Source organism: Melampsora larici-populina, assembly GCF_000204055.1.
Source record: "Melampsora larici-populina 98AG31 unplaced genomic scaffold MELLAscaffold_80, whole genome shotgun sequence".
In the NCBI taxonomy this organism is placed as follows: Eukaryota; Fungi; Basidiomycota; class Pucciniomycetes; order Pucciniales; family Melampsoraceae; genus Melampsora; species Melampsora laricis-populina.
Window position 1 is genome coordinate 41966 of NW_006768844.1, and position 11940 is coordinate 53905.

An 11940-nucleotide genomic window follows, 5' to 3' on the forward strand; every position below is an offset into this window, starting at 1 on the left:
TTGTTGCAAATAAGAACAGTCAACCAAAATCCCTGGGAGTGAAATCCTTTGTTACAAGGTCATCTAACTGGAGTCTTTACTTGTTTATTGCAAGTAAACTCCTACACCCACGTCTTTACCCGCTCAAACTTGTGGATAGTAATCCCTGTGAGGGTAGGGTATTCTTTAGAGTACTCTAGGCTCACTATGGGAAGGTAAGGTGGGTTCTTTTTATTTAAAATAGTTGTATTTCAAATGTAATTTTGTAAATACAATTAGAAATAAAAGTGAAAGGAAGAAAGGAAATGAGACTGACAGTCTGTTTGGATAAATCCAGACAGACTACAGTTAAATGACTCCTTAGAAGGAGGTTTGAAATACAATAATAGAAGGCTGGATCCAAGGCCCTCCCTTAATCTTCAAGGTAACAGATTAAAGAGTGATATGTAGGTCACTAGCCTGGTTATTTATAGTCACCAACTGGTAGTTATTCAGAAGGTCACTAACCTGTGAGTTGTTGTAGGTCACTAACCTGCAGTTGTTCAAAAGGTCACTAACCTGAGAGTTGATAAAGGTTACTAACCTGCAGTTGTTCAAAAGGTGACTAACCTGGAGTTCTTTGAGAGGTTACTAACCTGAAAAAGTTCTACTTGGGGAAAGTAGAGGATCCAAAGGATGAAGAAGGAAATTACTTTATCTTTTAGGCAGGAATCTGCTTTAAAGTGATGAAGTGAATCACTAGTCTTATATTTATAAGACTTTTGATTATGTACTTCAAAGGAACTTTAAAGGGTTCTTTAAAAGATATGTGTAATAAAATGCTTGAGGAAAAATCCCTTGAAGGTTGGGAGAGGAGGGGTTTATATATCCTCCTCTCCAAACCTAGTTGTAGTGATATTTGATTGTATCATCACTGTGGTTTAGGGTTTAATAGTTACTATTAATTATTATTATTATTAATATTACATAATTACATATACTTGTTATGTAATTTATGTAGTATAAGCATTTTAACTCTTGACACTGAGTTATGAGGTGTAATTGGTATTTTATTACATGTTACATATGTTTTCAAGTGTATATACATATGTAATTGACATTTGTATATGTTTTATTATATGTTACATGTGTTCTATAAGCTGTATGTACATGTAATTAGGTTTATAAGTAAGAGTCCAGTATTATAAGTTAGTTTTGGGTACATGTATATGTACCCAGGGCTGACAATCCCCACAAGTCTGAAGTTTGTTTAAACATCTGTTCTTCCTTCTTATTGATTCTACTAGCCTGACCGACGCTAGTAGGCTCACAGGCCAAATGATCCTCTGAGCATCATTTAATTCCTCCACCTTGTCTGGACACAAAACTTGATTGATTGTTTTTCAACATCTTCAATTTGAATCACTGCAACTTTTGAATTCAATGGGCTGGCCTGTGATAAGATTTTAATGTTCAACCATCCATGACATTGTCACAATAAGTGCATCTTGCCTTGCATCTTCCAGCTGAGTGGTCACACTCTTTGGCCATGAGAAAGCCAATGAGTAAGCTCTGCAGGAAATGGATGGCAGAGTCCATTCCTCTTTAAATGAATGTTGTCTTAGGATATGTACTTTATCTTGGGCATGTTCAATCACCTCTCAGCAAGAGTTTGTACAACCACAACAAAGCAATCAGCCAAACCCACCATAGTAGTTTTGGGTGTGCCTACCTACCTACAGCACTTTTGGGTGCTTTTTGGGAGCGTCTGAAAAAACACACCCTCAGCCTGAGTATGTGGAGGCAAGTCCTTGTCAATTTGACATCCAGACCCTAAATTAACCCCAGACCTCAAAACTCAACATACCAACCAGCTGACTGAAGTTCTGGAATGCTCTTCTTGAGAGCATCTCAGGCATAGCTTTTTAAGCAATTTTCTAGAAAATGAACAATTGATATGAAGGCATCAACATTTTCACATTTTTATTGAAGATCCAGAATGCTCTCATCCAGAGCATTCCCTGAGGCTGCATACATTTTTTGCCAGAACAGGCGATGTTAGTATCATCCAATTGACTTGTATCTACATGGATTGTTGACTTTTTAAATTGAAGAGATGCACAACATGTACCAAGTCCTCATGAAGTTGGGAGAACAAATTAAACACATCCCACATCCACCATCCTCTAGCAACACCATCTGTCAAACAACAACTCTTGTGATACTTCAAACAGCCAGCACATGTCCTTTTCCCCACAGGGGTTTTTAAGCTTGAGTTGAATGTCCACCAAAAAATCTTAATGAAGAATTCAAAAACCAATCAACTCAACCCAATGGTGCCAAATGAGAAGTTCATGGCACCTTCACGCTGACCTTTTCCCCACAGGGGTTTTTACTGGGGCAGAGCACAAGTAGTTTAGTGCCTGATAGCCTTTGGCTCAGGAGGCACTTAAAGCAATGCATTAAAAAAAGGCACAAGTTACAACATGTAAAGGGTTTCCATAGTAGCAGAGTGTGTGTGAGCTACACAAAATGTGTGACAGGAGGCTAGAACCGCAAAGAAGTTTGGAATTCTGAGGTGAAGAAACTATGCCCTCAGAACCCTAACTTAAGTTCTGGCACTTGGAAGAACACCATCAGATCTTGATCACTAGCTGTCAAAAGTGTTCAAACTTTTTGCTTTCTTTCACCCACCTAACTCCCTAGGCTAGGACCGGACTCTTTGGTGTCCTTAGGTTCTATTGGGCTTATCATGGGCAGAGCACTACTGGGGGAATGAGCTGTCTGCGCTATATCCAAGACACCCCTGGATAGAGCCAGACACATAACCCCCCCCCAATTTAACTAACCCCCCCTAGCATGTACCTTATGTTAAGTTGTAGGAGCTGTTAGAGTATCACCGCCAATAAACTTATCTCACCACCAATGACCCTGGCAATGTGATCTCCTCCTTAGCTTGAGTGGCCCCCGCCCAAGGGATTTATCAAAGTTAGTGCAAAATAATCTGAAATAATATAACCATGTGACATACAAGCTACACCCGGCGCAGCGCTTGGTTTTTCGACCCTGTGGATGGTGAGTTGGCTCAAATGCTGACATTCAGCAGCTGGGGCGGTGTTGCTTCAATAAATGGAGAAAGAGAGGAGAAAAAATATGACTAACATTTCTTATTACTCGTAGCAAAAAGATGAGATTTGTCTCATTAGCTTAATTTTAAACATATCGAATGAATCAATTTCGAATGTTTGCGATCACGATCAATTGTTCGTAGGTTGCAAACAGACCACTCGCATATACTCGCAACAACACTTGGACCAAACTCTTGAGTTTTTTCTTTTGACAATTTCTCAAAAATATAAAAAAGAATAAAATACTGGCAGCGTATCGGACTCGACATATTCGATCTCAGCATAGAAATTCTTCAAATCAATATTTCTCAAATTTATATCTTCTTTACACTCAAATTCAACTTCAGACCCTGAACTCAAACTGCGCGCAAGGGATTGGTTATCTCCAATTGAAATCAGCATCTTGATCATAAGTTTATGAAACTGTTTGTAATTTCAATCAAGATTTCTTTCGTGTTTCTCATTCAACTACCATGAACGGCTTTGAGCCGATTGGACTCCAACCTGTCTTTTTCGTACGCAGTCGAGTGGCGTCCTGAAGAGACAGAAGATTCCACTTGGATCCTATATTTCTCGGAACCTTCTTGTGTGTCTTGAGTGAGTCAGCTCTGTAGAATAGGTCTTTAGCGAGCTAGAGTAACTCAATTGGGTTGACCTAGATTGAATTCTACATAGCTCAACTTTTTATTATCACCTTCCAAGGATACACCTAACCAGTTCTCTATATAACTGTGAACTGGCCATCTTGATCCGATTCGCACGATATACCAGCTATTGAATTCGATTTCGAGGATCATGAAGCAATTTAATCTAGAGAAGTCATCCGGATGTGCAGCCCTCAGAGTCACAATCCTTGGGTTATTATGTTTTGCACGTGAGTCCTTGAACATTTCCAACCAATCGAGATCTAGTACCTAACACTAATCACAAAACCCTTTGATTGTTAAAGAAATCCAACAAATCACCTGCGTTCAACTTGGACGTTTCGCCCTCACAAAACGTATGGCAGAACTTCCAAGACTCGCAGAAGAACAAGTAAAAGCTTTGAAAACCCGTCCACAACCCACACCAGAAGAAGTAGAGAAAGCATGGAACCATCCATTGATAACAGAAAATGTACTTTTCAAAGATGAAAAATCACAACAGATTATAAACCACGTTAAGACATCTCCATACGCCATGTATTTTGATTTTATCGGAGACATTACAAGCCTTGAAGCCTCCAAAGGTGAACATGGCCAAAAAACTTCAACAAGTATGGAATATGTATTGCAAGCAGAATTGAAAAGAAAATCAGCAAGTGAAACTCTTGGAAACATTTCATTGCTTAAATTATTAGAAGAGTTCAAAGAATCACCAAAGAGTGAATTGGAAGTAGTCGGTAATATCTTTGCGCGTGTAAGGGATGACCATGCAAAGGCCATGAAGATTGCAACTAAATATTCAGAAGCCGTAGAAGCAGGGAAATATGCAATGATTCTAGATAATGAAGCTGATGATCTACTGTACCTTTGGGCCAACTTTGCAGATGGATTGATTCCAAAAGTGATCATCACTTATGGTGGCTTTGTTGAACTCAGGTTCCAAGCTGTCAAACAATTTGTTGCCGCTTTATGTAAACATTATGAAGTTGAAGACGACCAGATGCCAAAGGTTTATAAAGGTTTCGCTCATCCATATGCAGCTGGACAAAAGCGTCATTCATATGATCTAGAAGAGGGCATCGGTCATATCGATGAAGAACTACGTACACAATATATCGAAAAATCTCAAGCACTTGAAAAAGAGTTGAAGGACGCAGATGGTAACTGGCATGCAGGGGCTTGGGATCATGATGAGTTCAAAGATGGTTTGGAAGCATTGAAGACGCTCATCGACAATTCTGAATATACTGCGATTGCTGTACTCACTTGCCCGGCAACTGTCGCTCACCTGATCAGCAAAGATGAAAAGTTAGCCAAGAAGATCGGAGTGACAATGTCAAGTCCATGGTCCTGGTCCTGGAACAAAGAGGGTGTGAGGTATCGCCCTGCCTTCAATGGAGGACGTCAAATCCCAGTGATGAATCAGCTATTGAATTCTGAAGTAGATTTCATAGGTGTAGGAGGAGGAACAGCTAGAACTAAAGGAATGAGAACAATTCATGATGCTAAACATGGTTCAGGAGCAGCCGAAGATAAAGATAAATATTATGCAGAAAAGGGTTTGGAAAACTTAGAAAAGGTTTTATCAACTGACTCTGAAGTTGAATTTCTTCGGATCATTGCTCTTGCTGGTCAAAATATCACGCGTCCAACATGGAGATGGTGGGATAAATCAATGTCAAAACTTTTCAAGTTTCTCGGGATTAAACCAATAGATCGTCCAAATCTGGAATCAATGAGAGAAGTTCCAGAAGGCTATGAGGATTTAAAAGGAAAAGCTGTAAGAACAGAACCAAAAAAGCCCAAACTTCCAGGAGCACTTGATTGGGGTCTAGATGGATTCTTATCGTGGTCAAAGATTTGGTTAATTTGGTTGAATCCTATACAATGGCAAGCTCCTTCAGCTGACCTACACGCATTGATCACCACAACACCCGCCTATCTACAAGCAATCTCAGGAGTAGCTCGGTATGCAGCAGGGAGCGCAGATGAAGGCAGACTCGTCAGATTTGTTAAACCTGAGGGGAAAGCTGCTACAAATGAAAAGGGTGTATTTTACTCCGTGACTGATATGAATTTCCAGGTTGTCATCGATAAACTGCAAGGAATGTTGAATGGTATCAAACAGCATCGAACCGGGAGAAAGTAAATCAATCACCTAAAAAAACTAACTTCCACTTAAATTAACTGACATCCAACCAGGCTTGAGGATACCCTTTTCGAATCCAAAAAAGCCAAATGGGTGGACCATTCAAAGATCTCTGGATTTTTTCTTGATTTTTTTTCACTTGCGTCCCTATACTTTTGAAAGGCTATTCGCTCATTATACAGTTGTCTCGTAGCTTTGAGGTTGTTCACGATGACAGCAGGATTCTCGTTGGCCTTGATGAAGGATCCTGATCTTTGTCTGAACTCGATCGCATCCTTTATGATTCCATATAGATATAGGTGCATATATGTATTGTTTAGAAACATTTGTACCTACTTCTTTGGATTGGCATGCAATGTTTACACTTGGTCATACGTACTACATGCAGGGATATCCATCAAAGATCAGTCTAATTAGTAGAATGTGAAAGCCAAGGTAAGATATCTCCCCATATCACGTCAACTTTCAAACATCATTCTTTTCGCCCTAAGCCGTTCTGCGTCTTGACATCGCTCGTCGCAATGATGAAGGTCTCCACCTACTTTTGAATAGCTTCCGCTTTATCAAGTTTTGGTTTTGATCAATCCAGACATCATATCAAAACTATTACTATTCGGTTGTAAATCAATCACTTCTCCATCTTCGACCCATTCACCCTCGAAATTCATCACGACTTTCTTTGTTCTTAATAATCCATGGTTAAGTGTAATCCCATGAATCTTGACCATTTCGTCAGTGTCTTCTAATCTTACAATTTGATTCCTGTATCACAAGAACCCAAAATTAATCAGCATGAAACTTTTGATCAGATGACAATCAACCGTTCTTACGAATGCAGCCAAGTCGATAGATATCTTTTCTCAAACGGTTTAAACCCTTTGATAAGAAATTCTTTCATCATTCTATCAAACGTGCTCAAGATACCAGCAATCAAATCCTCATGTGACAACCTTTTCAATTGAGCATTTGGATTTACTTCATTATACTTATCAATCACTTCATCTAATGATGTCGAAGGTTGAGAATTCGAGTTATTGATCCCGCAACCTGGAACAGTTGTGAACATCAAAAAGGAAAGGATCAAGTCTCAGAAGTCTATTGTGATGTCTTTAAAAGAGAAACGGATCAAAACACACCAATGACCATAACACATTCGTGTAAGTTGAAAGATCCATTTACAAGTATCCCACCCAACTTCTTATAATGTCTTAAATTCTCTGAAGGATCAGACTGACTCGGACTTTTAAGTGATCCATACAAATCGTTTGGCCATTTCAACCTGATTGGTAAAGCTTCATAACCTGGTCTATTTAGAACAGATTCAATAACTGCTAAACCAAATAAGTATTGCAAAAAGATCACCCCAGATCCTTGGTTCTTGTCGATCTTAAGTAATAATGAAAACTGAGCACAACCAGCTGATGAGATCCAAAAATTCTTTCCTCGACCACGACCTGAAGTTTGATGTTTAGCAATGAAAACCAATCCATTCGGTAAAACACTTGTAAGTTTCGAATTCCTGTTTTCTACAAGTAAATCAGTAAAGAGTTCTTTGAGTGATTGGTTTTAAAGTAAACCAAAGCAAACCTAGAATTCTTGAACGATGAATTTCAAGTGATCGAAACCCACTTTTCTAATAAAGATTGAGTGCTAGTCACCGACTCGGCATACAAAACCACACTCCCAAAGGTACAATCAGATGGATTCTCATTAACCAAATTGTATCGCCTCCATGCCTCGAAATACGCATTCCATTCGAAAGATGTAGCCAATTTAGGTCGGTACGAAATATCTGAAATGATGACTAATTGGAAGTGATCTTTCTCATCACTTGTTGGCGGGAGCTGAGTTATTTGATTTTCATCATTATGGAGGCTAAAGTCATCTTGAGTGTCCGATATCCATTCTTCAGGTCCAATCATGGCCTTGAACTGGGTTTTGATTGTATTTAGTTTGTGCGGATAAAGTGAGAGGAGTAATTGAGGAGTTGGTAAGATTGAGCTTTCGAGTTGATCCGAAACATTAAGATTCATCATTAATAAGAGTTGTTTGAGCCACTCTACATTTTGATGAGAGATAGAGCTGTTTTTTGAGTTTAAATCTAGTTCATATCCCATCAGAATTGCTTGACCTTTTCCGGCCGAGCATCTGAGTGCTGCGATCGAAGCTTCTGGTCGATTTGCATAGCTCGCAAGTGATATCGCATCGGTAGGCAGCAAGTTTGAAGAGGATGGATCCGAAAAAGTACACTTGCCAAGAACTTGAATCGAATCGAGTGATGAAGTCCAATAGCCCTTCCAAGATTCCCGTTGAATCATGATCTTCGTATTTCGATCGATATCTTCGTCACCAGATCCGCCGGCTTTCGATTCCAAAGGCATACAATACCCAGGATAAAGTGACATCCATTGTTGAGAGTCTAGTTTGATCTTAGGACTACAAGCCAATTGAGCCCCGTTTCCAATTCCAAGATATATACCGCCACCATCAAAGACCCATTGACGAATTCGATCTATCCCAGATGGTCCTAAACCTTTTGCGATCTCTGAATGTTCTCCATCTGGCATAACAAATAATGAACTTGAATCTGTCCAAGGCTGTTCGATAACCATCTGAGCTGGTGCTAGCATCACATCATAACCGTTTGATAATAGTCGTTTGAGACTCTTGCGAGTGAGTGCCACGGCAGCAGACGAGGTACCGGGTCCTGAGTATACCAAAACGTTCATGGTGAGTGAATTCAAACGAGTGACGGTCTCAAATCTTCAGAGATGCATGCTTTGGAGTCTTTAGAGTTCGGATAGCGCCGGGTGTTTGCCTCGAGCAGTGCCTTGAGGGGAATATCGATTCGAATAATTTGTTTACCTTCTAGTCCGTGTTCATGACACTTGATTGTGATTGAATCGTCGCTTTTGAAGGTTGCAACACGACTGCGTAACGCAGCAGATCAATCCGTATCTAAAATATAAATACGTCGAATCGACCCGCATAAGTACCGTACAATCCTCTTCTGTTCTGGTCCACCTCGCATCAGGTTGGTTTTGGTGCTTTTCAAGTTTGATTTGTGCTTTTCAAGTTGGGTTCGTGATTGTCTGTCCACTTTTCAATCGCCGATTCTATCGCGGCTTTTCATTTGTTATTGTTCTTCTTTCTTTCAATTTCTATTGTTCTTCTTTTTTTGTTTTTGCAATTTCTTGAAAAGGTAAGCTATTTACTCTTAATCTGCCTTGTTCCGAATCATCGTCTTGTCTGAGGCTCCGAGCAACCTGCTATCTTCAATGGTTGCCTGTAAAAAGTCATTTTCAAAGTTGTGTTCTTCTCAGCATTTGAAAGCATCACTTTAAAAGTTGCGTCTTTGCCAAGCCTCACATTTATTTCTTAGACCTATAAAGAGGTAAGTTATGCTACTCAATTTAATCAATATCAGTTTTCCCATCACATTTTTGTATAATGAAGAAACTTCTATAATGCAACCATCCACCTAACCCAACAAGCCATCATAGTGGACAATTGTGACCAGAGCTATGTAAGTGGGTGGTGGAAAGTCCTTCTTTTTGCAAATTTCAATCTCTGTAGGTAAATTAAGAAACAGTCAAGCTGTGGCGGGCATGCCCGCATGTTCTCTAGTGGCCCAAAAGCATCGAACCCCATCGTGATGGCGTTCGGTACAAAACCTTACAAAACTTTGCAAGGTCAGTGGGCAATCATGGATGGCCAGTCCTACTGGATGTAAGAAATAAAAACACGAGAACGGGAAACCAGGTCATGGATCTGATTTCTTAGAATCAAGTACGAAATATGTAAAGGAGGCTAGGTCACACATGGGGTTATTTCTCACCTTACACGACAGGTCCCTCTCACTTTCTCTCAATCCTTCTTCAGGCTCAATTTTATGAATGATGATGTCAAATTGCTTCATTACAAATCACAAATCAGAAAGAAACAAGTAGAGAAAAAAGACAAACGAAGAAAGAGAAAAACGAGAAAAGAGGAAACATCAGGCCAGATAAATAATACGAAATTATATAAAACTTTTTATTCTAAACTTTTCAAAAAAGATTTCTATTATCCAATTCTTCTGTCGAGTAATCAACAAAAAGAATTTTCACAGTCGAAATCAAGATTCAAAAGAGATTTTTCAATATTAAAACTGAGATCGGTTGTAAAATAATCATTTTCTTCTAGAGAAGATTTCACAATCTCAAAACTGATATCTGAATGATAGTAAGAGTTTTGATAATTGTTATTGATTAAACTAAACGGATCTTTGAGTTCTTCTACAGGTGTTGGTAGAGAATGAGTATTTTCAGCGCTCGAATAAGATGAACGGTTATTCGAAGAGGGTGTAGATGGGAGAGAATAAGTCTCATCAATAGTAGAAGACTCGATAGATCTTTCATGAGAGAAAGGAAGAGTGATGGTGAAAGATTCATCGACTTCTTGTCGATCTTCATCCGTCATCAAATTATCTAAGATTTCAGACCAGTGAAGTTGTCTTTTAGTATCTTTGAGATTCTTTGAGCTAGGTTTTGAAGGTTTTGAATTCGAAAAAGTGGACGTGCTGAGAGATGATGGGGATGTGGTAATAGCCAGTGGAGAAGTTGAAGATTTCAAAGTCTCTAGAATCTGATGTTCAAGGACCAGCTCATTGAAGATATCAAAATTAGAAGACTCTACTGAAGTGAGAGGTATGAACTCTAAAGATTCCATTTTATCACTTTCTTGTCGTAACTCTTCTTCCGCTTCTTCCCAATCAGATGCCGTCATTAAATTGTCTAAGATTTCAGTCCAATGAAGTGTTGGGTTGGGTTTCTTTGAAATTGGTGACTGAGTGGTGAAAACTGGTGAGTTATGAGTGATTGAGGGTAGTTTGGAATTCGAAAGTGATGAGGTTGAATTTGTAGATACTTGATGTTCAGCAAGTAACTCGTTGAAGATATGAAAGTTTTCAGATTCATCTTCAGTGAGCGGGATAAAAGAAAGGGTTTGGTTGAGTGAAGTTGTATTAACTAATGGTTTGCTTTCTTTCTTTAACTCTTCTTCTGCTTCTTCCCAGTCAGCCGCTGTCATTAGATCATCTAAGATTTCAGTCCAATGAGGTGTTGATTTTGATTTCTTTGAAACTGGTGCAGGTGTGGCGAAAAGTTGTGATTTTGAATGTGATCTTTTTGTTGCTCGAGATGAGTTTGGAATGATTGAGGAAGACTTGGAGGTAGGAAGTGTAGGGGTTGAGATTGTTGAAAGGTTGTGTTCGGCGAGTAAGTCATTGAAAATGTGAAAGTTTTCGGATTGATCCTCAGTGAGTGGGATGAAGGAAGTTGTTGGGTTGATTAAATTTGATTCAGATTGAACTCTGTGGACCAAAGCTGTATCCAAAGTGCAATCTTCATCCGAGATCAAGATTTTTGGAAGTCTTTGTCGACGAACAGGACGCTTCCTTTGAGTAGGTAGCGGAACGCAAGGGGAAGATTCGATTGACTTTTCTTCTGAGACTTCAGACTATCAAATACCAAAAATGTCAGCAAAAAAGAAACAAGTGGAAAACCAGGAAATATAAAAGTTGACAAACCTGATGGGTTGAAGTCGAATCCCATGTGATCAGTTTTGGACTTTTGCAAAGGCTGATGAGGAGCAATTCATAGGCATTCTGTTATGAGAAACAATGAAGAGAATTAGCTGATTGGTCTTTGATCGGATGAAGAAACAAAAGAAAAGCTTACCTGCTGTGAGTTGTCCGATGATGCACATGAGACTGTGGCGCTGTGAAGTGCTACAGCTCTCTTCATGACAAACCAAGGATCAAGTCCAAATCGTGCAGGCAAGTTAAGGCCAAGTGATAAGTAAGACATGTTGATTATAGGAAGGTGAGTAACTATGAGATGCGTTGAAGAGATTGAAGGATGAAGATCGAGAAAGATCAATATTTCTGAGATTGGATTGGATGATAGAAGATAGAGTGATGTGATGATGCAGTTGTGGAAGGTTTAAAAAGATTCTGATGATGGAGATGCTAAGTGTCGAGTGAGAAGTGATTGGGAAAATGTATCAAAAGATGTGAATG

The 11940-nt window shown here is 39.3% G+C and overlaps 3 protein-coding genes across 3 annotated transcripts; 1 reads left to right on the forward strand and 2 right to left on the reverse strand.

Moving 5' to 3' along the window:
* Positions 1–3559: 3559 nt before the first annotated feature.
* Positions 3560–5879, forward strand: MELLADRAFT_113216 (uncharacterized protein; the record flags this gene model as incomplete). The annotated part of the gene is made up of 3 exons (XM_007417887.1): positions 3560–3601; positions 3858–3960; positions 4036–5879. 3 exons carry the CDS (start codon positions 3560–3562, stop codon positions 5877–5879), a joined length of 1989 nt encoding a protein of 662 aa, XP_007417949.1.
* Positions 5880–6442: 563 nt separating this feature from the next.
* MELLADRAFT_69028 (uncharacterized protein) lies at positions 6443–8608 on the reverse strand (the record flags this gene model as incomplete). Its single annotated transcript, XM_007417850.1, has 4 exons — positions 6443–6641; positions 6710–6926; positions 7016–7398; positions 7509–8608. The coding sequence occupies 4 exons, from the start codon at positions 8606–8608 to the stop codon at positions 6443–6445; spliced, it is 1899 nt and encodes a 632-aa protein (XP_007417912.1).
* Positions 8609–9968: 1360 nt separating this feature from the next.
* Positions 9969–11728, reverse strand: MELLADRAFT_113218 (uncharacterized protein; the record flags this gene model as incomplete). The annotated part of the gene is made up of 4 exons (XM_007417909.1): positions 9969–10498; positions 10598–11378; positions 11449–11526; positions 11600–11728. The coding sequence occupies 4 exons, from the start codon at positions 11726–11728 to the stop codon at positions 9969–9971; spliced, it is 1518 nt and encodes a 505-aa protein (XP_007417971.1).
* Between the last annotated feature and the right edge of the window lie 212 nt (positions 11729–11940).